The 26,970-nt window shown below is 36.7% G+C and overlaps 5 protein-coding genes across 5 annotated transcripts; all 5 read right to left on the bottom strand.

Moving 5' to 3' along the window:
• Positions 1–318: 318 nt before the first annotated feature.
• cnga1a (cyclic nucleotide gated channel subunit alpha 1a) lies at positions 319–3,052 on the bottom strand. The gene is made up of 6 exons (XM_067404109.1): positions 2,901–3,052; positions 2,743–2,796; positions 2,482–2,655; positions 2,284–2,388; positions 1,914–2,020; positions 319–1,811 (listed from the first exon to the last, which is right to left on the bottom strand). Exons 1-6 carry the CDS (start codon positions 3,050–3,052, stop codon positions 319–321), a joined length of 2,085 nt encoding a protein of 694 aa, XP_067260210.1.
• Positions 3,053–5,029: 1,977 nt separating this feature from the next.
• On the bottom strand, positions 5,030–8,118 carry enam (enamelin). Its single transcript, XM_067404108.1, has 8 exons — positions 8,065–8,118; positions 7,947–7,970; positions 7,793–7,870; positions 7,680–7,715; positions 7,547–7,585; positions 7,415–7,450; positions 5,521–5,583; positions 5,030–5,428 (listed from the first exon to the last, which is right to left on the bottom strand). The coding sequence occupies exons 1-8, from the start codon at positions 8,116–8,118 to the stop codon at positions 5,030–5,032; spliced, it is 729 nt and encodes a 242-aa protein (XP_067260209.1).
• Positions 8,119–12,206: 4,088 nt separating this feature from the next.
• On the bottom strand, positions 12,207–14,900 carry scpp5 (secretory calcium-binding phosphoprotein 5). The gene is made up of 10 exons (XM_067404107.1): positions 14,847–14,900; positions 14,665–14,712; positions 14,292–14,366; positions 13,593–13,646; positions 13,366–13,434; positions 13,163–13,192; positions 12,827–12,865; positions 12,682–12,726; positions 12,473–12,553; positions 12,207–12,224 (listed from the first exon to the last, which is right to left on the bottom strand). The coding sequence occupies exons 1-10, from the start codon at positions 14,898–14,900 to the stop codon at positions 12,207–12,209; spliced, it is 513 nt and encodes a 170-aa protein (XP_067260208.1).
• A 1,184-nt stretch (positions 14,901–16,084) lies between these two features.
• Positions 16,085–17,205, bottom strand: scpp7 (secretory calcium-binding phosphoprotein 7). The gene is made up of 7 exons (XM_067404105.1): positions 17,152–17,205; positions 17,011–17,058; positions 16,727–16,774; positions 16,546–16,581; positions 16,388–16,456; positions 16,212–16,280; positions 16,085–16,123 (listed from the first exon to the last, which is right to left on the bottom strand). The coding sequence occupies exons 1-7, from the start codon at positions 17,203–17,205 to the stop codon at positions 16,085–16,087; spliced, it is 363 nt and encodes a 120-aa protein (XP_067260206.1).
• A 2,124-nt stretch (positions 17,206–19,329) lies between these two features.
• On the bottom strand, positions 19,330–22,625 carry ambn (ameloblastin). The gene is made up of 8 exons (XM_067402951.1): positions 22,563–22,625; positions 22,252–22,302; positions 22,036–22,176; positions 21,083–21,127; positions 20,386–20,535; positions 20,263–20,307; positions 20,129–20,167; positions 19,330–19,857 (listed from the first exon to the last, which is right to left on the bottom strand). Exons 1-8 carry the CDS (start codon positions 22,623–22,625, stop codon positions 19,330–19,332), a joined length of 1,062 nt encoding a protein of 353 aa, XP_067259052.1.
• Positions 22,626–26,970: the final 4,345 nt, after the last annotated feature.

Below are 26,970 nucleotides of genomic sequence, written 5' to 3'. Positions count from 1 at the left end.
ATATATATATATATATATATATATATATATATATATATATATATATATATATATTTTAGAAAGGAATACAAATTAAAACTGGTATTGCTAATCGATCATTTGATGGACAAGAAATCTGTTGTTGCCTTTACAAGAATTTATTGGCTGCACAAGACATTTTTCATTTAGTGGACAATGAACAAATTCAAATTGGATAAACAAATGAGTGTTACTAAGAACAAGAGTTAAGAACAAGTTTTTGATTTTATTTGAATGTATTAGTGTTTAGATTTCTTCATCTGTCATTTTCATCCAGAGCTATTCTCATAAAGTCTTATCCTATGACTCCTCATCTTTCTTTTTCTCTTCGGTCTCTTCTTCGATCTTTTCCTCCTCTTTTTCTTCCGTCTTTTCCTTGTCTTCTTCAGTCTTCTCTTTCTCTGGCTCTTCTTCTTTCTTCTCCTCCTCCTCTTCATCTTCATCCTCCACCACTTCCCCAGTCAAGCGCTCTATCTGAGCAATTCGGCGTTTGATAATCTTTTGTGTCTCCTCCTGTTCCGCCACCAGCTTGTTTACCTTGGTCTGCATCAACTGCATTGTGCTGTATATTCGGTTTACGCGTTCCTCCAAGTCTCTCTCGTCTGGCTTTAGTTTCGCAGGGTCCAGCTCCAGCAGACCATCCTTCAGCAGAATCTGTCTTCCTTTCTCTTCCAGCATAGCTTTAGCATCGGGATATTCCGTCAGAGCTTCCATCAGATCATCTTTGGTCAAGCAGAAGAGGTCTGAGTACCCTATGCTTTTAATATTTGCTGTCCTGCGGTTCCCAGCCTTGCTGCCCTTGATGTTTAGAATGCTAATTTCACCAAAGTAGCTTCCATCGCCAAGGACGACAAATACAGTGACGCCATCATCGGCCACCACAGCAAGTTTGCCTTCCTTTATTATGTACATCTCCCGCCCGATGTCACCCTTGCGGCAGATGTAGTCATCGGGACTGAAGACTACAGGGCGAAGCCTCAACACTAACTCGATCAGCAACCCTGCCTCGCAGTCGGCAAAGATCCGCACCTTCAGGAGGGTCTCTAAATGCACGTTCATGCCTAACTCTGCACGTAATTTGTCTGGCAAGTACCTCAGCACTTCTCTTTCATCCTGTGCCTTCTTGTTAGTCCACAGGTAGTCAAACCACTTGATGACACGCTTCTCGAGGTCCTTGCTGACATGTCGCGCATGCATGTACTGCTTAATGTTGTCGATCCTGGCCTGGAACTGAGCCTGGGCTGCGTTCATATTTGAGATCATTGTAGCAATGTTACCTACAATGGTGGCAAAGATCAATACGCCCACCAGGAAGTCAACAACGTGGAAGAGGAATTCAGAGTCTAGCGCCGGAGATGGCGTCTCTCCAATTGTGGTGAGGGTAAGCGTAGACCAGTAGAGGCTGAAGGAATATTTTCGCATCAGCTCTCCGAACTCTGGTTCGTCGAGAGAAGGGTACACCCATGCATCTGATCCGAACCCAATGGACTTGGAGAAGGAGAAGTAGAGGCATGCGTTCCAGTGGATGATGATGATGATGTACATGACCAAAGTGCAGATTCGGAAGATGTTAGGGTAGTTGGTCATGGTTTCTGAGATGGTGAAGAACTCAAACATGCGGTTCAGGCGGAGCAACTTGTTTATGCGGATCTCTGGGTAGTCTAATCCTAAAACGAAGTAGAAGATGTCTGTGGGTAGCATAGAGATGACATCGATCCGGAACTGGAGACTGCTGGTGTACTTCTGGAGGAGGAGCTTTTCATCTTTGATAAGCAAGCCTTGTTCCAGGTACCCTGGTGAAAGAAAGGTGACATGAAATCATGACACTAATCAGTCACTGAACTTTGTTCCTTCATTACAAAGACATGTGATTCTACTAATGACGTTAAGTTCACCTGTCCGTGCTCTGAAGGCCATGTCAGCCAAATAAAGCAAGTCAGAGGTGTAGTCCAGGAGGAACCATATCAGTAGATACTCATGCTGCAGTTCCTCAAAGCAGGCTCTATGCAAAGAGACACAATATAAATACTCTCAAAAGTATTACACCCATTTATCAAGCTTCCAAAATGCCCCTATTTTATGTATTATGCTGGATGTTGATGCTGAATATATGACCTTTATCATATCTATTAGAGAGTGTAAGAGACTAATGGAGATGTAAGAGAGCACACTTCAGAGGTTTAAAAAGAAGACATCTTCAATTTGTATTCTCTTCTCATCTCCTGGTAACCTGGTTTTAATAAAACATGAACTTCTAATCATTACCTTGCAATTATAACTGTCCAATTGTACATGACAGGAATTGTGATTACAAGCAGCCATTGATAATACAGGAGTCCCGCTGGGTTAATCACAAACACCTCCTTGGGCCTTGAAAAAATGAAGTTGACATGAACAGTAATCAATGGTGATACTTTTGAAAATCTCAGATTAGGAATGACTGATAAAAATCCAGATACCAACCCTTCCTTCTTTTCTTTTTCTTTCTCTTTCTCCTTTTCCTTTTCTTTTTCTTTCTCCTTTTCCTTTTCTTTTTCCTTTTCCTTTTCCTTTTCTTTCTCTTTCTCATTTTCTTTTTCTTTTTCATCCTTTTCTTTCTTTTCTTTTTTTTCTTTCTTCTCTTTCTTTTCCTTTTTCCTACAGAACAACAGAAAGGTTTATACAGTAACATGTTTAGACGTTATTTATAACCAGAATGTTTCAAATAAGATTAGTGATACCTACTCTTTTTTCTCCTTCTTTTCTTTTTTCTCCTTTTTCTTTTTCTTCTTGTCTTCCCTATATGGAGAGAAAAAATACAGTATTGCCACTAATACACATTCATATAATAATCATTATATGATATTATAATATATTATATTGATCAAATGATCTTTGATTACTCCTCATTGTTGTTGCTGTTGTTGATGTTAAATATACGTCCTGCACTTGGTGCTGGAATTGGGTCTTCATCTTCCTCCTCTGAATCCACCTCCATTATCGGAGATACTTTGTGAGTGACTGCAATATCCCCTGATGTAGGTACAACAGTCATGATTCCTTTCCCCCTATATAACAATATAGGCCGAAGCAGCGATTTATAATTGACTTGTCTTTCTATTTGTTAAAAGTCATGAACATTTTCTAATATGGACAAAATGATACTCTAAGGAAGAAAAATGCCACAAATTCAGATCAAACTCACCGACTGTTTTCCTTTAAATCAAATCCTGTCCCATTCTCTCTTGATCTGAAGAATCACAGAGCCCCTTAGAACCACAGACCTTCTGTTTGGTGAAATTAAAGATACAGTCAAATTACAGTGTTTTCAAAGGAGGAGTACACTTGTGGTTCATTTGCTCTGGTGTGCTCTGTAATGATATCTCAGTCTTGCATGACCCTGAGAAGGATTTGGAGATTAATGAGAGACTAGAGTGACACAGACAAAGCCTCCTCCCTGTCTTCTTGAATGGTACATATTTTATACTCCCTCCAACAAAAGCTGAAAGTATGGGTGAGACCTATCATTTATGCCATTACACTGAGAATTTTGGCAACTTTCTTTTTTTTAATTGTTCCATATTCAGAACTAATTTTAGGTTCAAGTTTGAATTGATTCATTAGAGTGCCCCAATTAAGGCATGACCACATTTGTTTGTGGTATTTTTTTAACTAACTGTAATTTCATTGTACTTCTGCTGTTTCCACACATGCTGGTGTCACTTGTGTTCATGTGCTTGTTAGACTTGAGGCATAGAGTAGAGTGAGAGATTTACCTCATGTAGCAACATCTGCCCAGTCAGCAGTCTCCCACAGATCTGCTTTATCCTATTAATACAGACCTGCTAGTCTTAGTTTCACACCGAGCCACTCACAAAGAAATAGAGGGCCTGTTTTGTTGGATATATGTAGTTTTTGTTTGATTGTATATAGATATATATATATATATATATATATATATATATATATATATATATATATATATATATATATATAATGTGTGTGTGTGTGTGTGTGTGTGTGTGTGCACAGTGCTCAGCGTAAATGAGTACACTCCCTTTGAAAAGTAACATTTTAAAAAAATATCTCAATGAACACAAAAACAATTTCCAAATGTTGACAAGACTAAGTTTAACATCTGTTTAACTTATAACGTGAAAGTAAGGTTAATAATATAACTTAAATTGCACATTTTTCAGTTTTTGTATGACTTTTGCTTCAGTATTCTGACTGATAAGTAAAGCTTTGCTTGATCTTTCTGGTGTAAATAAATTATTTTCTTTCTCAGGTCTTGTGACATTTCTCCTCCATGTGGTGCCATTGCTGACAGCATGAAATGGGAAGGGGTTTTAACACCATTTTATAGTCAACTGTCTGCTGGACACCTGTTTAATGAATAATTCGACTCACATGTGGTTGAATTCTTGTCAAATTAGACATTTGTAGTCTAAAATTTAGCTTTGCTCCTGAGACTTTCAGTGGGGTGTACTCATTTTTGCATCACCCTAATTTGAGTAAAACTGAAAATTTTGTTCTCTAAGTTATATTATTAACCTTACTTTCATGTTATAAGTTAAACAGATGTTATATAAAATTAGTCTTGTCAACATTTTGGAATTCGGGGTGTTTGGGACACTTTTTGCCATTGAGATGAATTGGAAAAAGTGTTCCAATCAACCTGCATTTATATAGTCATCTGTTGTACATTATGATATAGATATATCAGGTTAATTTTCCAAGTGTTACATAGTTACATTTCAGTTTATCAAAGACGCCTTTAACTGCAGTAAGACAAAAGAGATTTTATTTTAAGAAACTGAAAAAGAAGACATATAACACTGTCTGCAGCAGTGTTGGCTCAATTCTTAGAATGAGGTTATTATGAATCATCATCTGCCAGGAAACATTTTCACACAACAGGAATGTGCCACATTTTGTTCCAGCAATGTTCAGACCACAGAGATGTGGTCTTAATGTCAGCGATGTGACTGATTGGTTAGGATCTTGGGGGCGGGGCTTGTGATCATCTCTCTCACTGCACTGGCAGGGCAGCATCAGGAGCTTCAGCCACCAACACCTGTTCTGCACCAGCAGCAACATCAGGCCCCACCAATGTGGTGTCAATTTCCACGGCAACTGCCGGTGCCTCGGGGATGAGGGCCGGATCAACGGCAGCAGCAGCAGCAGCAGCAGCAGCAGCAGCAGCGATGACTTCAGGAGAAGGTTCGACGGGAACATCCACAGTGACATCAATGGGTAGGATTTCATTTACTGCAGCTGCATCGACAGGTGAAGCGGTTCCAGTAGGTTCAGGTTCAGTACCCTCCTCTGCCTCTGCTTCTTCTGCCCCTTCGGCCTCATCTGAGTTCAATGGAGCAGCTGGCTGGGCAGGCTGGTAGCCGTAGGGAGGGTAAAATCCCCGAAACTGTGGCTAGTGTAGATAGAAAATTGGGATGCAGCTCATAAATTACACCCTATTAATGTTTGAAATATGTGATACTGTTCTGATAATAGTAAACCTACTGCTTCTTCCTCATCTGACCCATCTCCTCTGGGTGCGAAAAGAGCGGGATTGAAAAAAAAGCCCTGAAAGAAAAGTTCAAAGATCAATTTCAACACAAAATGATGTACAAGGCTTGATTAATGTACCACACTGTAGTTCTTAAAGGGTTAGTTCAACCAAAAATGAAATTTCTGTCATTAATTACTCACCCTCATGTTGTTCTACACCCGTAAGACCTTTGTTTATCTTCGGAACACAAATTAAGATATTTCTGATGAAATCTGAGAGGTATATGACTCGTCCATAGACAGCAATTTAACCACCACTGTCAAGGTCCAGAAACGTACTAAAGATATTGTTTAAAAAAAAAAAGGTAAACTTGACTACAGTGATTCAACCTTAGGAATACTTTACTGTGCAAAAACAAAACAAAAATAACTTTTTCAAAATCTTCTCTTCTGTGTCATTCTCATACGCTCTTTACGTTCAGCGCTTCCAGGTTCTACATCAGAACGGCGACTCATTATTGGCTGGCTCCTGCGTCAGCATCACAGCACGTCGTGCTGCTCACGTGAACAGCGTCGGCCAGTAGTGAGCTGCCGTTCTGACGTAGAACCTGGAAGCGTTGAACGTAAACAGTTTATGACACAGAAGAAAAGATATTGGTAAATTAAGTCGTTATTTTTGTTTTGTTTTTGTGCACAAAAAGAATTCTCATCGCTTCATAACACTAAGATTGAATTACTGCAGTCACGTTGACTTTTTTAACAATGTCTTTAGTACCTTTCTGGACCTTGAAAGTGGTGATTATATTGCTGTCTATGGATGAGTCATAAACCTCTTGGATTTCATCAAAAATATCTTAATTTGTGTTCCGAAGATGAACGGAGGGTGAGTAAAGATATTGCCAGAGAGGAACCATTTTGGGTTCCCCAAAGAAAACTTTCAATGAACAGTTCTTAAAATGACAATTTTAAGTGAAGAACTTAATAATTTTCCACTATAAAGATTATTTTGTGCAATGGGAAAGTTCCATGGAAGTTAAAGGTTCTTTACTAGAAGAGGATTAGGGCCAAGCAATAATAAAATCTCGAGATTAAAGTTGTTAAATTTCGAGAAAAAAGTCGAGATAAAATGTTGAGAATAAACTCGTTAAATTTCAGGAAAGTTGAGATAAAATGTTGAGAATAAAGTCATTAAATTATGAGAAAAACGTCGTTAAATTAAAAAAATTTTCTCATAATTTAACGACTTTTTTCTCGCAATTTATTGACTTTATTCTCATAGTTTAACGAATTTGTTCTTGTAATTTAACTACTATTTTTCTCGGAATTTAACAGATGGCTTTATTTTTTTATTATTGCTTGGCCTTAATCCTCTTCCGTACTTTACGGAACCACAGATGCTAATAAAAACCTTTATTTTTAAGAGTGTACATTATGACCAAACCCATCTTTTCTGTGAACAGTTCTGAAAATCTGAAAATATTTTAATAATCTGATGAACATTTTTTCTGTTATTAAGGAACCTTTTGTGCAAAGGAAAGTTTCCATGGATGTTGAAGGTTCTTCATGGAACCGTCAATGCCAATAAAGAAGTGTATTGCCACTCTGTAGTTTTTGCCACAAGATTAATAGCAAAAATCCAACATAAAGTGCAACTGGTTACTTATTAAATAAAACAAGTCAGCAATAATGGTGTATGTTGTACTCTAAATGTTACTTTACATCATAAACAGAAGCTGTGTCTCATTCAACATTCTAGTTCCCTTTAATGTAAACAAGTATTGTAAACACAAATTTGTGCACTAGCACACTAGGATATTTTTTTTTTTCTTTTTCATTTATCCTCAACATCACCTTATAACATGCCATGACTGACATTAACACAAACTAACGATTACACGTTGCTAACCTGTTGTGGTGCTTGAGGTGAAACCTGAGGCTGGGTCTGTAAAAAGAGAAATATTGTCAAAAATGTTTTCAAAATGCTATTGTTTATCCTCAAGAACATAAAATGCAATATGATAGAATGAGAGGGGTTTACATCAACAGGCACGGGTGCTGCGGGTGCCGCAGGTACTGCCTGTGAGGAACAGAAAATATCATCAATCCATAAAACAGGACACTGCATGTTCACACAGAAGTCTTTAAATGAAGTGATTAAATGCTTATCATACAGGCAGCTGAGCACCAGTAGGAACAACACCAAAACCCTGCAAATACATTAATCACATTATGTTAATTTAATGAAATGCCTTTCTGTCTTTAGCTTTATCACCATTGAACTGACCTGTTGCCGGAGCTGTCCTAACATTCTGTAGAGTTCCATCAACTGCAGGGCTGTGTTAGCATGGCTATTAATCGCTTGCTGAACGAGAGACAATGGAATAAGCATAATGCAATACGACATTGATATCCATTGGGATCACACACAAAGGTCTTACCTCATTGCTGCCGCTGTCAGGGGCCTAAATGTGCAAAACAAGAGGAAGATGTCAAAAATGTTTGAAACTTTGATATTGTTATGCTGCCTTGAACTGAGATGTAGAAACAGAAACTTACAGGGGCAGCTAGTGAGGAGCCCAACAAACACATCAACAATGCCACAGCTTTCATATTGCTCTTATGATGCAGAAAGAAAAATAGACACATTCAATACTACCAGTAACATATATGCATGAGTTAAAACTCACGGTAAATGGCATGAGCTTACCTCTTTTGGAAATCACAAGGACAACTAGATGACTTCTTAGAGTTTTAAGTTGAATGAATAACTACTGAAGAAGGCTGCTATATATACTTAGCAGCTCCTGAAACAGACCAATCACCTCTCAGCAAAAAGTGAAATCTATTTTTTGCCCTTATTCTTAAAAGAAGGTTGGAATTACAACTGTTAATGACCCATTATGTATAATTATACACTGTGAAATTCTGCTTGGTGCACAGTTCTTCAAAAAGACAGACAAAAAATGAAATTGTCTACCAGACAGGAGGATGGTCTGTCTGTTCAAGGGGCCCCTTTCGCATGACATTGGGACTTGTGGGCGCCTGCTAAATTGATTGATCTAATTAAAACAGGTCTTTACAATGAAGCTCAAAACACACATTCTTCTAAACTCTTAATTACAGACTTAATCCATCTTTTCTTGCTGATTCTTTTGGAGATAGGTATAAATCTTTTGGCTCCTCGTTGTTGTGACCACTGACAGCTCCTTTGGAGATGTTGTCATCTGCGTTTTTTTTTCCTGAGTCTGAGGTTTGAAGCATTTCGAGGGTTGATGTGCTTTATGCTTTAGGGAATCCAGATCCAGGATGTCTTCCATCTGATAAGAATATGAACATAAAAAGTCTATAGATATCCACTTGCTGAGCTCAAAGGAATCAGGCAAGAGAGGACATATACTCTGGCTCCCTTTCAGTCATTCTAGATAAGATGTTTTCTTAGGGTCAAGTTACACTGGCGACTATCTTTCTGGTTGTTCAAAAGCCTATAGTTCAAATACACTGTCATTCAAAAGTTTGGGATCAGTACTATTTTTAATGTTTTTGAAAGTCTCTTCTGTTCACCCAGGATGCATTTATTTAATCAAAAATACAGTAAAAACAATAATATTGTGAAATATTATTACAATTTAAAATAATTGTTTGAAATATATTATATAAATATATTTCAAAATGTAATTTATTCCTGTGTGAAGCAGAATATTCAGCATCATTACTCCAGTCTTCAGTGTCACATGATCCTTCAGAAATCATTATAATATGCTGACTTGCTGGTCAAGAAACATTTATTATTATCATTAATGTTGAAAAACGTTGTGTAAATTTTTTTTCAGGATTCTTTGATGAACAGAAAATTCAAAAGAACAGCATTTATCTGAAATAGAAAGCTTTTGTAACACTGTACACTACCGTTCAAAAGTCTGGGGTCAGAATTAAGTAAATACTTATATTCAGCAGGATGCATTAAACTGATCAAAAGTGACAGTAAAGACATTTAGAATGTTAAAATTACAGTTTAAAATATATTCAAATACCAAACAGATATTTTAAATTGTAATAATATTCCACAATATCAATGCAGGCTTGGTGAGCAGAAGAGACTTCTTAAATATATATACATATGGAAAGTATTCAGACCCCCTTATATTTTTCACTCTTTGTTATATTGCAGCCATTCGCTAAAATCATTTAAATTCATTTTTTTTCCTCATTAATGTACACACAGCACCCCATATTGACAGAAAAACACAGAATTGTTGACATTTTTGCAGATTTATTAAAAAAGAAAAAACTGAAATATCGCATGGTCCTAAGTATTCAGACCCTTTGCTGTGACACTCATACATTTAACTCAGGTGCTGTCCATTTCTTCTGATCATCCTTGAGATGGTTCTACACCTTCATTTGAGTCCAGCTGTGTTTGATTATACTGATTGGACTTGATTAGGAAAGCCACACACCTGTCTATATAAGACCTTCCAGCTCACAGTGCATGTCAGAGCAAATGAGAATCATGAGGTCAAAGGAACTGCCTGAAGAGCTCAGAGACAGAATTGTGGCAAGGCACAGATCTGGCCAAGGTTACAAAAACATTTCTGCTGCACTTAAGGTTCCTAAGAGCACAGTGGCCTCATAATCCGTAAATGGAAGACGTTTGGGACGACCAGAACCCTTCCTAGAGCTGGCCGTCCAGCCAAACTGAGCTATCGGGGGAGAAGAGTCTTGGTGAGAGAGGTACAGAAGAACACAAAAATCACTGTAGCTGAGCTCCAGAGAAGCAGTCGGAAGATGGGAGAAAGTTGTAGATAGTAAACCATCACTGCAGCCCTCCACCAGTCGGGGCTTTATGGCAGAATGGCCCGACAGAAGCCTCTCCTCAGTGCAAGACACATGAAAGCTTGCATGGAGTTTGCTAAAAAACACCTGAAGGACTCCAAGATGGTGAGAAAAAAGATTCTCTGGTCTGATGAGACCAATATATAACTTTTTGGCCTTAATTCTAAGTGGTATGTGTGGAGAAAACCAGGCACTGCTCATCACCGGTCCAATACAGTCCCAACAGTGAAGCATGGTGGTGGCAGCATCATGCTGTGGGGGTGTTTTTCAGCTGCAGGGACAGGACGACTGGTTGCAATCGAGGGAAAGATGAATGCGGCCGAGTACAGGGATATCCTGGACAAAAACCTTCTCCAGAGTGCTCAGGACCTCAGACTGGGCCGAAGGTTTACTTTCCAACAAGACAATGACCCTAAGCACACAGCTAAAATAACCAAGGAGTGGCTTCACAACAACTCAGTGACTGTTCTTGAATGGCCCAGCCAGAGCCCTGACTTAAACCCAATTGAGCATCCCTGGAGAGACCTAAAAATGGCTGTCCACCAATGTTTACCATCAAACCTGACAGAACTGGAGAGGATCTGCAAGGAGGAATGGCAGAGGATCCCCAAATCCAGGTGTGAAAAACTTGTTGCATCTTTCCCAAAAAGACTCATAGCTGTATTAGATCAAAAGGGTGCTTCCACTAAATACTGAGCAAATGGTCTGAATACTTAGGACCATGTGATATTTCAGTTTTTCTTTTTTAATAAATCTGCAAAAATGTCAACAATTCTGTGTTTTTCTGTCAATATGTCTGTACATTAATGAGGGGGAAAAAATGAACTTAAAATGATTTTAGCAAATGGCTGCAATATAACAAAGAGTGAAAAATGTATACTTTCCGTACCCACTGTGTATGTATATAATATATATACAGCTATGGAAAAAATTAAGAGACCACTTAACATTGATTTCTGAACTTGGAGTGGTCTCTTAATTTTTTCCATAGCTGTATATATACAGATCTGATGGCTTTGATGTTACTTGTAGAGTAACACAGTGTAATCACAGTGCTAATTAAACACTGTAATGATAATGACCAGATAAACTCAATCTCAAAATCTTATTAAATGTTGATGCCCAATGTGCCAACATATCTCAGAGCAAATATAAAGGAATGGATTGACTGCAAACATACTGTAGGTCTATTACTTTGTGGGTCCTTGTTTTTATTTCTGATTCTCTTCTTAGAATTCCTTATGGCCTGACAATCCATGTAGAAAAGTGTTAGTGTTATTTTAATTAATTACTAGAATGCATTACAAATTCCATGTGCTATTATGTAATAACTAGCACAAAGACAGATAAAAGGTGCAGATATAATGTTAAAAAGTGTGTTCTTCTTTAATCAACTTTATTACTGAAACACTACTCACAAAAGTCTACATGAGAAAATATTCAGAACTGACAACTGCTTTGATATTCAATTAAGGTATAATTTTCTCACATCAGAATAAGACCAAAACAGCAAATTTCTATCTGTATTCCATGCAATTACAGAACTTTAAAAAAATGTTTCTTATATATATGTGTAGATCATCTTCATGTTCAAAAAATCAGCTCATTTTAAATTATTATTTCAGAAAAAAAAATGTACTAATTCTAAATAGCATTAGGGGGGAAAAAAGTTCCACACTCTTGTTGTTTGACGTTTTTCTCTCACTCAGCTTCAAAGATGTGCCTGCAAGCATAAGAAATGATATGTTAAACAAGAATGAAAGAGTGATGTCAAGCAATTTTGAAACAATATTAAAATTATTGCAATTCAAAATTAGGATGAATGAACCAAAATCAGATACACCTAAGCAGTATCTCACCGGCCTTCATGGCTTGTTAGACACCTGAAAGAAAGTGTAGATAATTAACAAAATTGTGGTGCACATAATCTGCTGTTCTGTGCAAAACTGCTGCTGACATAAGAGATTCGCAAGTTCTCATTTTGGTTAAACGCATCCTGGCTAAATGCAGCGCTGAAGGAGTAATTATGTTGTCAAATCAGAGCTTTACTGAGGGTTGTGATTTTTGCTTCTCACACATATGCATTCAAACACACACACACACACACACACACACACACACACACACACACCTGTCCTGTCTGAGCCTGCTCTGGCTGGGCTTGCTGCTGAGCATCTTGGGTTTGTGGAGGACCATCCTGGAATGGTGGGTTCTGTGTAGAAATGCAATAAAAGCTCACAGTGTTTTATGATTCAGGTGTTTCAGCAAATTCAATAAAAGTGCAAGTGATCGTTTTGAGTAATTATGAAACCAAAAGTGGTTCAAAGCATTTTTTCTCACCACGTGTGGCTGTTGAGGCTGTGGCATAAAGTCGAAGGGGAAGACCTGTACATCGACAAACACATGAAAATAAATTATAATATTATAGTATAATAGTTTTTTTTAAGAATAATGTCAAAATGTTGAAGTAATTTGAAGAATTTACATTTGGAAGTTGAGGTATCTGGGGAATATTTGGTTGGTCCTGAAATGTAAACAACAAGTCACCTTTAATATTTCTATACCTCTTTATTACTACAATACAGACTGTTTCAAAGCAGCTTTACAGTGATAAACAGGAAAATGATTCAGTGATGGATTCAACTAGTAGGCTACTCCAGAGAGAAGTAAGATTTGTACTGCTCAGCTATTTATGGAACTACAGATATAATCAATTTCAACTTCAAAATTTCACATTTAATTCAATATGTTGCTTCTTTGTAATTATTTGTGAAATGTACTAGCCATTTCTGAGTGAACATTTTTTCAAAGTAAATCCTACCTGGCGCTGACTGAAGTCATAGGGGTAAAACTTCAATGAGGAGAAAGAAAAACAAAATCACCATTCATTGCATCAGAGGGGATGAACAAGGTTGTTTCTCAAGAAACACTATCTACTACAGCATATATAGGCTTTCTTAAACATTTCTATCAAAGTCAGAGCAAGTAGGCTACTGAAATTAGCCTTCGGGTCTGTTCACTCACGATTTCCACGCTTTTTCTGCCGGGAGCCTTTGGGAGAGAGTACTTGATGAACCCTTGTGTAGGGAATGACTGAGAACAGAAAGAGAGAACCATGCCACAGCGTGAATGGTAGTAATTATGTTCTAGTCTTTTGGTATACACACATGTTGTATATATTGATTCAGCTGATTGAGCTGAGAGTTTAAATCTCGGAAATCTAACAAAGCAGCAAAACTTAGCAGACTCACCAATGTGCCAGCTGCTCCCCCTGCTGGATTAGCAGGGAATCTCGGTGGAAAAATCTATTTAATAATAATAATAATGATACTTTTAGGATGTTTATACACCAATACTTTTTTTCAGGTAGTCTAAAATGTGCCTCATGTGGTAGAATACCATCTTTTAAAAAAATCAAAAATGTCAACAACAACAAAAACAAACATTTAATAATTTAATATGACTGAATGAACCTGAATACACTTACACTAACTTAATAAAAACAAATGTTAATGGGTTAAGTAACCTAATTTTGTTTGTTTTTTGTTCAAGTAATCTAAAATGTTCCTCATGGTAGGTCTAGAAATTAAATTATTAAATTAAATTAAATGTAAAGTTGTAAATAAAACAATTTTTGGAGAAGTTTTACTTTTGCAGTCTTTCGACTTTAAAAATTCGAGATTATTTCACTGTTACTTGCCATTTCCTTGTAGGTAGCCTATTTGTGAAATTATATAGCATATTCTTAGTAAAAATTGTTTCAAATTAAAACCTACACCATTTTTTTCCCCGGTGCATTAGGTTACACTAACCTAATAAAAAAAGTCATTTTTAGATCAGGCAGAAATAAATCCTTAAGGTTCCGAAAGCACATTTTACAGGGTATCTTTGTACAACTTTAAATCATTATATTTAAGGTATTTACAAACAGAGAAAAAAATAGCTCATACGATTTCCATGCTGATTGGAGCAGTCAGACCAGGATGTGGCTGTGATGGTATTCCCTGGAAGCCACCATTATTCCCCTATGAAAATGAAAGGAGTTCAAATTCACTTTAGTAGATGCCCCCCAAAAAAAACATGTTTAGTTCCGTTATAATTAGTATGTTCAATACATGTTCTGTAGCAACCTCAGGATAGTCACTTAAACCTATATATCATATAAACACATGCCATGGAGTAGCATGTCATCATGCAGTGTAATATTAAAGAGCTATTTTCAGTGCAATGTGTTGATTATGGTCAAAGCAAGAGATTCAGAAGACTTTTATGCCATTTTTGGATATGGAAAAGTCAAGAATGTTCATGTGTGGTTAGCCCCACCTGCTTCGGGTTGCCATAATGAGGGAGATAATTGAAAAATGGTGAAAGCTAGAGAGAGAGAGCACACAAAAACACACGCACACAAAAAAGGATCAGTTTCGGCATCTGGGTGACCCAGACATATAAAACAAGCCTTTATAAGTACAAAGGCATTCCTTTAAAAAGGTTTGATGTGTACTTACTGGTGCTGAGGATACTGCACCAGCCAGAAGAAGACACAAGATAGATGTCCACATGTTTATGGATTCACCAGCCTTACACAAACAAAAATGTGACCTTAGACAGACAACACCAATGCTATTTCTGAACAATAACATAGAAACAGAACCACTTACAGTGCACGAAAATGGTCAATCAGCTTTCTCGCGTTGTCTGCAGGTAGAGTCACTAGCTCTGGCACATGAGTTTTCATGCTTTTATTTGGTCTCTGGCTTAGCGCTTAGCCAATCCCTCTCAGGCTAGACTTTATCATGACCTCACAGTTGGAGAAAGATGGTTATTGAGAAAATGACCCTTTAGTCAGACATTGTCTGCCTTTCTGTCAGCTATTATTATAATGATAACAATTGAGGGAAATGCTGATATCACCAGCCTATATTTTTGAAGCTACAAAATATCAGTGCTATCAAAAATAGGAACTGAGTTTGTTTTTGTGATGTTTAATTGCAACAAGAGAACTGTCTGAACAACAATGTGCTTTCTTGGGATGATATTTATTTTCAGCCTATTTTTATATGAATAAACAACATAAAAACAAAATAAGACTAATAATAACACACTCAAGGAGGCAAGGTATTGATTGTACGCTTTATTATAAATCAAGGTTTAAAAACATGGTTGCAAAAAAAGCATATGATTTTATGGCTCTCATGCATCAAGCCACTGAAAAAGCACCATTTGAGGATCATCGTTATTTCTAAAGCAGGAAAGCATTTAACGCAGTCAATCTGCTAAACACAAGCAGCTTCTTTGTCGGTCAGGAATGGGTTGTCAGCTTATCTGTGAGAAAATAAAAAAATGAAGGCTTTAGAAATGTTGCATTGCACACACTGTAAAAAAGAATTGTTGGTTTAACTTAAAAAAGTAAGTTACCTGGTTGCCTTAAAATGTTAAGTTCACTGAAATTAAAAATTTGAGTGGTTTAATCAACAGAAACTCAAAATATAATGTTATCTGAACCACATTAATATTCAAAGTTGATTTGACAAAAGAAAAAAATGTTGTGATAACTAACCATGAAAATAATTATTTACAGTGCAGCAAGGTTTCTATTCTGTATTCTATTATAATAATTATAAATAAAAATATATTGTTAAAAAAAAGTCAATGCAATGTTGCATATTCCATTGCAAAAATTGTAGCATTACAGCATAATGATGGATATATTGGTTATAATTATTACTTAACCAACCAACCTGGTTTAGTCATCATCATCATCGTCGTCCTTTGGAACTGGAGCCTAAAAAAGTACAACAAATTATACACAGCCTCTTATATATATATATATTGTTATATTATTAAATATATCACAAATTTTCATTTTGTACTGGGGCAGCAGGAGCAGCTGGGACAGCAGGGGCAGCTGGGGCAGGTTTAGGAAAGCCGAAGGGGTACAGCTAGAAAACAGAGGAAAATGAATGAAATTCAACATGGTTGTGGAGAAATGAGGCATCTTAGTAGATTTCATGGAGCAGTAGGGAAATAAAAAGGCGGAAACACGTACAACTTCAATACTTTCTTTGCCTGGGGGCTGGGGAATCTCATGTTTGATGAAGCCACGGACAGGTTGAGCCTGTGAAGAATAAGACAAAATGAGTAAGGATTGACTGAATGCTAAACTAGCAGACATATTCTGTGAAAAGAAACCCATTTGCAGCTTACATTAACTCCAGCTGCAGCCTGGTGAGCTGCCAAAAGCTGGAAAAGAATGACGAAAGGATATGATTTTATACTTACATAAAACTGTACATGTAAAATATTATTATAATATAATATTTAATATATGTCTGAGTTATATATTATCAAGTAATAGTAATAGTAATCTGTTTCACTCCACACTTACAATCTCTATTTCAGAAGGACTAGGTGCAGCGGCTCCCGCAGGATTAGCCTGAAGAGCATTATACATACTTTTTATACAATTCATAATACTATCCTATGTGTCACATATCTTTAACACAAACTGCATATTCACATTTTCCTTGAGTCATTTTATTGAGGCTGTAATTTTAAATGAATTCAGGCTGATTGGGAGACTTTTTTGCCATTGAGATAACTGGGAAAAAGTGTCCCAATCAACCTGACTTCACCCCCGATGTATTAATTTCATGTTCGGATGAAACTAACCTGTTGAGCCATTACAGGTTTGTACTCTAGCTCATAATACATCAGTTGCTGTGGGTGAAAGAACAGGAATGTCATCACAATGTTAGCATCACATATAGTTGGCTCATGAATAAAAACATAACAGTGAAATAGATCACGTACCGGAGCGCAGTAGGCCACTCCAATGACAAATGCCAGCAAAATAAGGGATCTCATGTTGAATGATGATGTCTGAAATGTGAAATGCAAAGATATAGTTTCAATGTTGGCTATCTTCTATGTTACTTTCTACAACAAGAAAGCAGATCAAGGACAGGAGCACCATTGAATCCTACAACCTTCAACCCCAAACAGTTATTGATGTTACCTTTAGTCGTCTGTTGAATTCATAGTATCTTACCTTCGTTTAAGACTCTTGAGTGTGATCAGGATTGTTGAGGAGGATTTTGTGATACTGCTCTCTAGATCTTCCCCTTATATTCTCTTTGACAAACAAAAGGCCCATAACATCAGCATTTGATTGGCTTTGGTGACCAGCCAAGTTCCTTTATAGAGGTGCATTCAAAGCAAAAATATATCTTTGCTTATCTCAAAGCAAAATTTTGGCTCTGATTGTAATTACATTCAATTTGGCATGATACTTTAGAGGTATGTGACAGTACAGTACAAATAAATCAAACTCAATCAAAAAATACATTTATGGCACAGGTGATAAAATCTTAATAGTTCTCCGACAGCAATGTTCACACTTGTTTAAACCCTAAGAACCTTCTTCCTGACTGAGGACACTGCTAGAAAATAATATTATATATAATAAGTACCAAAATAGATAAAAAGACACTGTATCTAAGATTATTAAATGATTTTCCATTTGATAATAAATGGCTATTGCAATACATATATTGTGTGGAAAGAAATATATACCTACTTTCTTTGAGTTACATTCTGGATTTGCATTTAATGTTACATTGCGACACTGCAGTAAAAGTCAATAATTTGACTGCTGACTTTCAGAAAGTTTGTTTTTTATTTGAAGATAAAAAAAAATATTCTTGCTTCTAGGGTTTTTATTATGTTCACTTTTTCCAGGTATTGTATAATGGTTCGATTTTGCCATTAATCTTGTCAGATTTTGTATTGTTTGGCCTTCAACCTACACTGTGCCTCCATACAGTGCTTCATGTACTGAACAGCTATCACTAAAGTGGTTCTTGGCTCAAGTTAAAGGGATAGTTTACCCAAAAATGAAAATTTGATGTTTATCTGCTTTCCCCCAGCACATCCAAGATGTAGGTGACTTTGTTTCTTCAGTAGAACACAAATGATGATTTTTAACTCCAACTGCCGTCTGTCAGTCAAATAATGGGAGTGAATGGGAACTCGATCAATAAGAGTCGAAAAAACTTGCATAGACAAATCCAAATTAAACCCTGCGGCTCGTGACGACAAATTGATGTCCTAAGACACGAAACGATCGGTTTGTGCAAGAAACCAAACAGTATTTATATCATTTTTTACCTCTCGCACTTATACTTCAATGAGTGCTAGACATTACTTCCATTGTCAGAGCGCGATCAGACCTCACTAAGCGAGTGCTGAACGCAGTTGGACATAGTGGTGTTTTAGAGGTAAAAATGATATAAATACTGTTAGGTTTCTCACACAAACCGATCGATCGTTTCGTGTCTTAGGACATCAATGTGTCATCAAAGTCTCCTACATCTTGGATGCGCTGGGGGTAAGCAGATAAACATAAAATTTTCATTTTTGGGTGAACTATCCCTTCAACGTTACTTTGTTTCCCTGACCCTCTCTGTATGTGCCCCTTCTACCAGTAGGTGATTCTGTTATTCTGATGGCATTAACAACTGAATCAGAAATGCTCTGCACTTTAATTATATAGCTTAAAACAAATTTTTATTCACTCATATGTTTTTTTCTCTGGCTTCAGTGTGCACATTTTTCCAGTACCATTAACCCTGCTGACACTTGATGACAGATATACTGCATGAAACACAGAAGGAGCCTCGGGCTGTAATTAACTTTGTATTTAATTATATGTCTAGTATATATGTTGAGGACCACACACATAGTTCACAGTACAAAAGTCTGAAATAGGTTTTGATTTTTAAATCTTTTAACATGGTCGACACAAAGTCAAAACTTTAGTTCAATGAAAGATAAAGAAATAGTAACAAGTAAACAAAGTACAGTATCAGACTTGCTATGAAAAATATTTAAAAACTTCCATCCATGCTTTAACCCAATATATAAACCATTAGCATGATACAAAATGCATATTTGTATAAATCTTGTAGTAAAGACATGCAAAGATTTGTCTTAGGGGTGCAAATCAGTCTTGGTGTCGACAGTATCGGAAAGCAGTGGTGGGGACGCTGGAACAAGAGCTTCTTCTGGTGTTGGGAATGTAGTGGGAACTAGATTGGGATCATTGTAATGGGAATCGGGTTGGACAGTGGGCAAGACAGCTGAAATGAAAGTCCCATGACCAGAAGACAAAGGTCCAGTGTTGGTTAAGGGGTTTTCAGCAGATTGGACATGATCACAAGGCATTCGCTCATGGTCCTGCATGGTAGCAATCCTATTAGGCTGCACTCCATTATTTGGATGGGATCCACCAGTAGCAGGTATGGCATCCCCACTGGGTGGTACAGCTACAACGCTTGGTGGCTGAACCTCAGTAGTGCCCGAGAAGGTCATTCCAGTGGCAGGGAAGGTGTTGATGTGGAAGGTATTGCCTGGGCTTAAAGGGCTAACAGGTACAAAAGGTTGTGGTCCAGCTACAGGAAACACATTGCCTCTAAACGCAGGCATGTGCATGTTAACACGGCCCATATGTCCCATTTTCTGTGTGTGACATAAACAGAGATTTAAGCTAAATATTTATTAATTCCAAGAAAGAAAGAAGAAAAAAACCTTTTCAAAGACACAGTGGTGTCTGGTCTTTTTTAAACTTCTAAATAAGTTAATGTTGTAGGATTTAGAAAATTTGAACAGAAGTTACGAGAAGAAAAATATAGAATAGAATAGAATAGAATAGAATAGAATAGAATAGAATAGAATAGAATAGAATAAAGCATCTTCACTTATGATATCAGACTTTATAGCCTCATTTTACCTGAATTTCCTCGGAGCTCAATCCACCATATTGTCCAGCCTTTAAAAAGCATTCAAATAAGGAATTACCCCCCCAAAAAACATATTTAGAGAATAAATATACCATTGTACAACAATTCATATCAATTCATTCACCATTCGCTGTTGAATCTGTGGAACCATGTAAAGAAATTGTTGAACCTGTGGAAAAACACATGATATATTAGGATATTTTCAGAACACTTGAGCTGCTTGAGTCCAGAATGTTTGTGTTGATACCTGCTGTTGCTGAGGCTGGTTTGGATGCATTTGGTGAGCATTTGGCTTGTGTTGTTTGTTTTGTGCCATTAATGGCTGTGAAGCTGGAACTACATTTGCAGGATATTGTTGAGATGTTGCGTGCTGGAAAAAAGGCACTCCATAGGGGAACTGATGATGAAAAGGAGCATTTGAGAACTAATTGTACAAAATTCTAACTTTTTTGGAGATAAAAGACAAATAGTAAAGACAATAGTAACAGGTAAGAAGTGGATTCTGGAACAGATGAGATTCAATCAAGAGTGAATGAACCCAATGACTCTTCTTGGGATTGTTGGATGCTGAACTGACAAATTGCTGAAAGAGATTTTATTTGTGTGCACACATTTTACTGCAATATATTACGCCAACCCTCTTTGTTTGGACACATCAAGTGCAGCAAGTTTCCTCAATAAATCAAAACTCCTCCGACATGACACACAGAAGACAGACAAGTAGATTTCCTCCAGCAAAATATTTTTGATTACCAAAGAGTCTTAACACAAAGGCTTGCTTGAGGGTTACATAGCTGAAGTTAATTAAGTTTGGGTTTGGACCTCGAATCAGAATAAACCTGCTGAACCCAGTCTTTTAGCTCTTCCTGTGGTGTATTTTTGATTACTACAAACAAAACCACACATGTCTAATATTGTTCCCTAAACGATGGAAACACTCTTACTGTTGGATTCCTGGATTGTGGTCCAAGAATGGGATAATAGAAAAACTGAAAAATACAAGGGAGAAATGTATTAGGTTTTTTAATACATGTATTACTTAAATGTTTAATACATTAGATAAAATTATTTTTAAATAATAATATTAATTATATCATTTCATTTAAAAATTTGGTTACACTTTATTTCGATAGTCCACTAACTACAAGTAACTTTGTAACTTCATGTCAACTAAGCTCTCATTAGAGAATTAGTCAACTGTCTGCTTAATATCTAACACTTTTTTTTTGATGGTCCCCCAACAGACATTATATTGACTACAAGTAACTTTGCAACTACATGTCAACTAACTCTCATTAATTTGCAGCTAAATATCAACTAACTCTCATTAGAGTACTAGTAGATTGTTAGCTTAGGGTTAGGGTTAGGGTTAATAAGTTGACATGTAGTTGCAAAGTTACTTGTCTGTTGGGGACCATCAAAAAAACTGTTAGATATTAATCAGACAATCAACTAATTCTCTATGAGAGTTAGTTGACATGTAGTTACAGAATTACTTGTAGTTAGTAAAATGTTTAAATTGGACTATTGAAATAAATTGGGTCACACTTTAGATTACGGTCCAATTCTCACTATTAACAAACTATTAACTATGGCATTTGCTTCAGTAAACTCCTAATTATTGCTTAATTAGCAATAGTTAGTAAGGTAGTTGTTAAGTTTAGGTATTGGGTAGGATTAAGGGATGAATATGGTCATGCAGAATAAGGCATTAATATGTGCTTTATAAGAACTAATAAACAGCCCAAATCCTAGTAATATGCAAGCTAATAAGCTAATAAGTTAATAGTGGGAATTGGACCCTAAACTAAAGTGTTACCATGAATTGTTACCAAAAATGTATTCTTGGACTGTCTTATTAAGATAAGATATTAGTGAATTCATAAGAGTTTCTTACCTGTGGTTGCTGGAGATGAGGATAGGGAATGTATTGGAAGTGTTGACTGAGACCTGTATTGGGGTTGGGTTGAGAGGCCCATGGATTGGTCAGAGTGGCCAGCTGTGACTGAGGCACTCTGGGAGATTTAGGCTGGAACTGCTGTGGCACATGTTGTGCTTGTACCAGTACTTCAGACCCAGACAGTGAGGACTGTATCACTGGGGTTCCTTGTGCTGGCATATCTCCCATTGGGGCTGATTCAATCAAATCAGCATTTGGGGAGATCTATGAAAGGGTTAATTAATGAGAGATACTTAGAAATGAATAATATCTGAGTCTTACATGATCAAGAAAACAAACAAACAATAAATTATGCCATTAACTGCACCTCAGAATATTAATGCAGTAGTGAGTTTACACAGAGAAGTAAAGAACATTCATGAATTAGCATTCTTATTATGTATGATTTCTATAATATAACCCTGAAATATCTCTAAAGAAATCAAATTTAAACTGGATGAACAGAGATGACTGAAATGACTCACTGGAACTCCAGATGTTCCAGCTAGAAAACATGCAAGCAATGCTATAAGCATCATTTGTGTCATAGTGTACCTAAAAATAAACACACAGTAAATACATGTGCATTACACAACTTAAAAATATGAAATTAATAGTTAATATTGAATGACAGAAAAAAGCCAAATACTCACTTTAAAATCCTTTGATTACAACGAAAAAATGTAAGTGGAGAAGGCTGTACTTAAACAGTGTCCATTCCTCAAGCAACCAATCAGATCTGGAGAAGACATGAGAAATCGGGCTCTGACCTCAGACAATATTAAAACTCAGACCATAATTTAATTGTGCAATCTGGAGAACACTTAGTTTTGAATGAATCATCAAACAACCCATTTAAAATGCTAGACGTATCCAGACGAGTTTGGGTGATTTGATATATTGGTTCAGTTTTATAGTACTAAAAGTCAATGAATAGAAGATAAATATGAGCATATAATCTAGGTGTGTTTGTGGTAGTCTGTGAGTGCAATACATTTATTCTCACAGCAAGCACATTTTAGAGTAGAAACAGGATAACGTGTCAGAATAATGAAGAAATCTGGTTTATTTCAATAAATCAAGATGTTGTGTTCCCCCACACCAGAATCGTTTGTCTCATCTGAGGTTGCTTCTCACTGATTTTGTCTTTCCAATGTTGATTAAAGCGAAACCACAGCTACCTTCTGAAAAGCCACTTTGGTTCAGTTAATGACAGTATAATTCTGTCATTCCCACAGTAAAAACTATACTAATTTCACATTGTGGTGAGATAACTGTTATTATTAAGTTGGGTTCAGACCAAATAGAAGAGCAGACACAGACAGCAGTTTTAGGAATTCCCTAAATGTGACTGGATATGCAAACAGCATGACTCCATCATTTAAAAAAATTAAACTGTGCTAACTTTTATATATTTTGAAGCAAGACAGTGCATAGATCGTATATGACCGATGCATTTGAAGAATTTCCTCTTAAGATAGACTGCGTTTAATAAGTGTGTAGTGACTCAGGAGTCATTCTGTCCCACCCAAAACAATCTCAAAATCTCAAAATTACATACCCACATCTTGCTCTGTTGACACTTGCACCACACCTACTGTAGTGCATAATGCCTCAGAGTTGCATGCATACATTAAACAACACTCAAGTTATAATCTGAAATGACTGACTGTTCATTCAGAAATTATTTTCACTTCACAATTTTGGGTGTCAATGCTTAATATTGGCATTTGGTCACAGAGCTTCGGCAGCAAGTTGTTGGATATTGACTACAATGATCCTAAATATGAGTATACAAGACCATGTCGTTAGTGTATTCTGTATAGTAGTACTTCACACGTGTATGTGCCCATATATTCTTAGTACATAGTAAACTTTTTTTTCTATGGAGGGGCTTAGAGAGCATTATAAAATGGATAGTTACGGCCCTTGATTCTGATTGGTTGAGCCGTGTTCGCCTTTGTAAATTCCCGAAAACTTACAGCTGACCGCATTAAATTTGTATTGCTGCACCACTGCGTCTGTCTTAGCAACCCCTCTTAGCAACGTAAACATATATTTGTTCTTGAAGCTTATTGCATTATGTAGAAGAGTACTGTGAGAGAGATATCAAGTGACCAAGTGTATTACCTGCATTCAGATTTAGCATTTTCCTTCAGGTCAGTCCTATGTTCATAATAAAAGTCAGTTTGAATGTCTGCTGCGATCTTGTCCTTTTAACATTTAATAGGTTTTCCCGTGCCCTGCTGACACTAACAGTGCTAGTCAAAGCATTTGTCATTTGCGTCTTGTTCCGTGTTCACAACAAGTTTCAATATAAAAGTCTTTGTGACTCGCTCATAAAGACAACATGCCGTAGACAACTTCTGTATATATATTTGTCTGTATTGTGTGGTAACCGTTTTATAAAAACAATAATGCCTGTGAAACCGTTGTTTACAGTGAATTTATAACCGCTCTGTGTCGTGCCTAACAACGCCCATAGCTGTTATAAATTGACTGTAAACCACGGCTTCTTGGGGCTTATTGCTTTCTTTCCTGCTCAAGCTCCGATTTGATAATAACTTCACATAGAACACATAGTTGCTATATTTTATAGTTGTATTATTTCTAAATAACAACAAAATAACATGTTAAACAGATTCACTATATTTATTGAAAGCATTAGTCTACTAAACTTTCAAGGGTATTTTAAGTAAATCATTTAGGCCATTGTAATCCAAAACAACCCCTGCTCTACTTTCTACCATCTCCACGGACGGTGGTGGTGGTGACTGGTGGGCTGGGTGTGTGTGCTGGTGCTGGTGCAGGGGCCGGAGCCGGGGCAGGGGCCGGGACTGGACGTGGCAGCAACAGGGGCCACTGAAATGGCCACAGTGGGAACAGAGGTCCAGGTGGAGCCGGCCTCAAATGAAAATAGTGACCTCCATGGGGCCAATAGATCCTCTAGAGCAAAGACATTATAAACAGTCACACACTGTGGGATATATTTGGGAAAAATTGTGTTATGCATTTTGTTCAGCTTCAGGAGAAAATGACATATTGTTATAATTGGGAGCATTGGGAGTTTACCTCATCACTGCCAGAGGAGCTCCAAGGCTTATAACGGCAAAGCTGGAAGAATTTTTTTAAATGACATAATAATAGTTATTTCATAAACTATCATGAATGTTGCTTGATTCAGTTCTAGAGGCTTAAATGAGCTGGGCTGCTCAGTTACATCACACAAGTACAATATGATGTGATATAAACTACTATGAGAGTAAAAATATCATTCAAAAACAACATTTACTTACAGCTCCAGAGGGAATGAGCCACAGCATGGTCAATAACATGAGACTCTTCATTTTGGGATGGCACGTTTTTTAACCTTATTTAGAAAAGACATTCCTAACAGATCTAAAATCATAGTGATCTCAGTAATAATGGCAATTCAGTACAACTGATATTAGATAGAGAAAGCATTTTAACTAAGACACTAAATTTAAAGACTGCAACTGATTCTACGTGCATGTACCATAGTTAGCCACAAAGAGTCACTCATGAGTAAGAGAGGGCTTGAGGACAACAACTAAAAGTTCAGACAATAAATCTTTTTTCACAAAAAGTTTCATGTTTAAAATGTATGACAAACTAGATAATTGTTTTAAAATATTTCAATCTCCAAATTCCAGCATCATATTTTCCCAAGCTGTAGTGTAAATGACACTTTAAAACCACACCTGCATGAAGTACATTCAGACAACAGTAAACTATATAATGAAAACGAGTATTTTTCAAATTTCATGTCAAGGTTGGGGCAAGTTGTCACATGTCATGTTATAAAAGTTGTCAAATGTGTTTAAAATGTTAAAAGTTCTACAACGTAGTACAATATTTGCTAGTTATTTGTACTTTTTCCTTCAAAAAGTTTCATCATTGTTTTAATGTTTTAATTTTGCCAAAAAGCCCATGGGATCCATAGTGACAACTTACCTCAGTTTGTCCTGTTGTCATTGAAAATGTTCAATAGCTTGTTATTTAATGTAGAAAATATTTTGTACAGTGTGACAACTTGCCTCGGTCTTCCCTATACTTCATTAAAGTTGATGAAGATAACTTTAACTCAATAAAAGTATAGTAGTACATTTAAATGAATCCATTGTACTTACTGTCATGCAATTCATTGAGTCTTCTTGATGTCCTGAAAGAAATGTGAATACACTGAGATTTATCCTAGTCCAACAAATGCACTCAGATGGACTCAAAGAGTTTTAGCACACATGCATTTACTTTTTTTTTTTTTTTTTTACTCATTGTGCACACAAACCTTAGTCTATAAGTCCATCACAATATTTAGTCATGTGGTAATCCATTTAAATCCCACAAATTCCCAAAAGCTCAGTCAATTTATGCAATTGTGACATCTTCATGGAACATCTTAAAAACTTCCTGGTTACATTGCTTCAGAGGATTTGTTAATCTCCGATAATTGTGGTTATACTGCAAGACAAGTGATGTCTGTCTCTCTGTACATTTTACACATTTTCCTTTATGAAGAAAATATGTCACTGCAAAACAGTTAACAGTTAGTCTGGAACTGTCCCAACTCCAGTCCCAGAATCGACCCCCGTCCCATCCCTTGCCTCAATGCCCCTGCCAACCCTTGCACATATTACAGTGTTTTAATGCCTGCTCCTTTGGAGGGGATAACCTAAATGAAACAGAATATAATACTACTAATTCCATATACCATTCTAGATGTAGGAAAACCATGACATATGTCCTAAAGACAATTAATAATCATTAAAGAATCCCAGTCACATCCAGCCCTAAGGTGTGCCTTAATCTTTTGTTTTGTTTATGTGTTGCATAAATTCATGTATGTTTACAATTAATATATACCATAAGAGT

This window comes from Chanodichthys erythropterus, chromosome 12, assembly GCF_024489055.1.
Source record: "Chanodichthys erythropterus isolate Z2021 chromosome 12, ASM2448905v1, whole genome shotgun sequence".
NCBI lineage: Eukaryota > Metazoa > Chordata > Actinopteri > Cypriniformes > Xenocyprididae > Chanodichthys > Chanodichthys erythropterus.
Note: the sequence above shows the minus strand (reverse complement) of the source record. Positions and strands in the feature narration are given on the sequence as shown.

Excerpts from the sequence above, each read along its gene's own strand:
- enam (XM_067404108.1), bottom strand. The coding sequence starts at position 8,118 with ATGAAAGCTGTGGCATTGTTGATGTGTTTGTTGGGCTCCTCACTAGCT. Across the intron at positions 7,971-8,064 it reads GCTCCTCACTAGCTGCCCCT|GCCCCTGACAGCGGCAGCAA; the intron begins GTAAGTTTCTGT and ends TTGCACATTTAG. Across the intron at positions 5,584-7,414 it reads CACCTCAAGCACCACAACAG|GGCTTTTTTTTCAATCCCGC; the intron begins GTTAGCAACGTG and ends CTTTTCTTTCAG.
- scpp5 (XM_067404107.1), bottom strand. The coding sequence starts at position 14,900 with ATGTGGACATCTATCTTGTGTCTTCTTCTGGCTGGTGCAGTATCCTCA. Across the intron at positions 14,367-14,664 it reads ATTATGGCAACCCGAAGCAG|GGGAATAATGGTGGCTTCCA; the intron begins GTGGGGCTAACC and ends TCATTTTCATAG. Across the intron at positions 13,193-13,365 it reads GCAGAAAAAGCGTGGAAATC|TTTTACCCCTATGACTTCAG; the intron begins GTGAGTGAACAG and ends TCCTCATTGAAG.
- cnga1a (XM_067404109.1), bottom strand. The coding sequence starts at position 3,052 with ATGACTGTTGTACCTACATCAGGGGATATTGCAGTCACTCACAAAGTA. Across the intron at positions 2,797-2,900 it reads AACAGCAACAACAATGAGGA|GGAAGACAAGAAGAAAAAGA; the intron begins GTAATCAAAGAT and ends CTCTCCATATAG. Across the intron at positions 2,389-2,481 it reads GAAAAAGAAAAGAAGGAAGG|GCCCAAGGAGGTGTTTGTGA; the intron begins GTTGGTATCTGG and ends CATTTTTTCAAG.
- scpp7 (XM_067404105.1), bottom strand. The coding sequence starts at position 17,205 with ATGAGATCCCTTATTTTGCTGGCATTTGTCATTGGAGTGGCCTACTGC. Across the intron at positions 17,059-17,151 it reads GAGTGGCCTACTGCGCTCCG|CAACTGATGTATTATGAGCT; the intron begins GTACGTGATCTA and ends TTTCACCCACAG. Across the intron at positions 16,124-16,211 it reads CAGCTGCTCCTGCTGCCCCA|GCTCCAGTTCCAAAGGACGA; the intron begins GTACAAAATGAA and ends GTACTTTTTTAG.
- ambn (XM_067402951.1), bottom strand. The coding sequence starts at position 22,625 with ATGACACAAATGATGCTTATAGCATTGCTTGCATGTTTTCTAGCTGGA. Across the intron at positions 21,128-22,035 it reads CTCATCTCCAGCAACCACAG|TTTTTCTATTATCCCATTCT; the intron begins GTAAGAAACTCT and ends TGTATTTTTCAG. Across the intron at positions 20,308-20,385 it reads ACCAGCCTCAGCAACAGCAG|GTTCAACAATTTCTTTACAT; the intron begins GTATCAACACAA and ends GTTTTTCCACAG.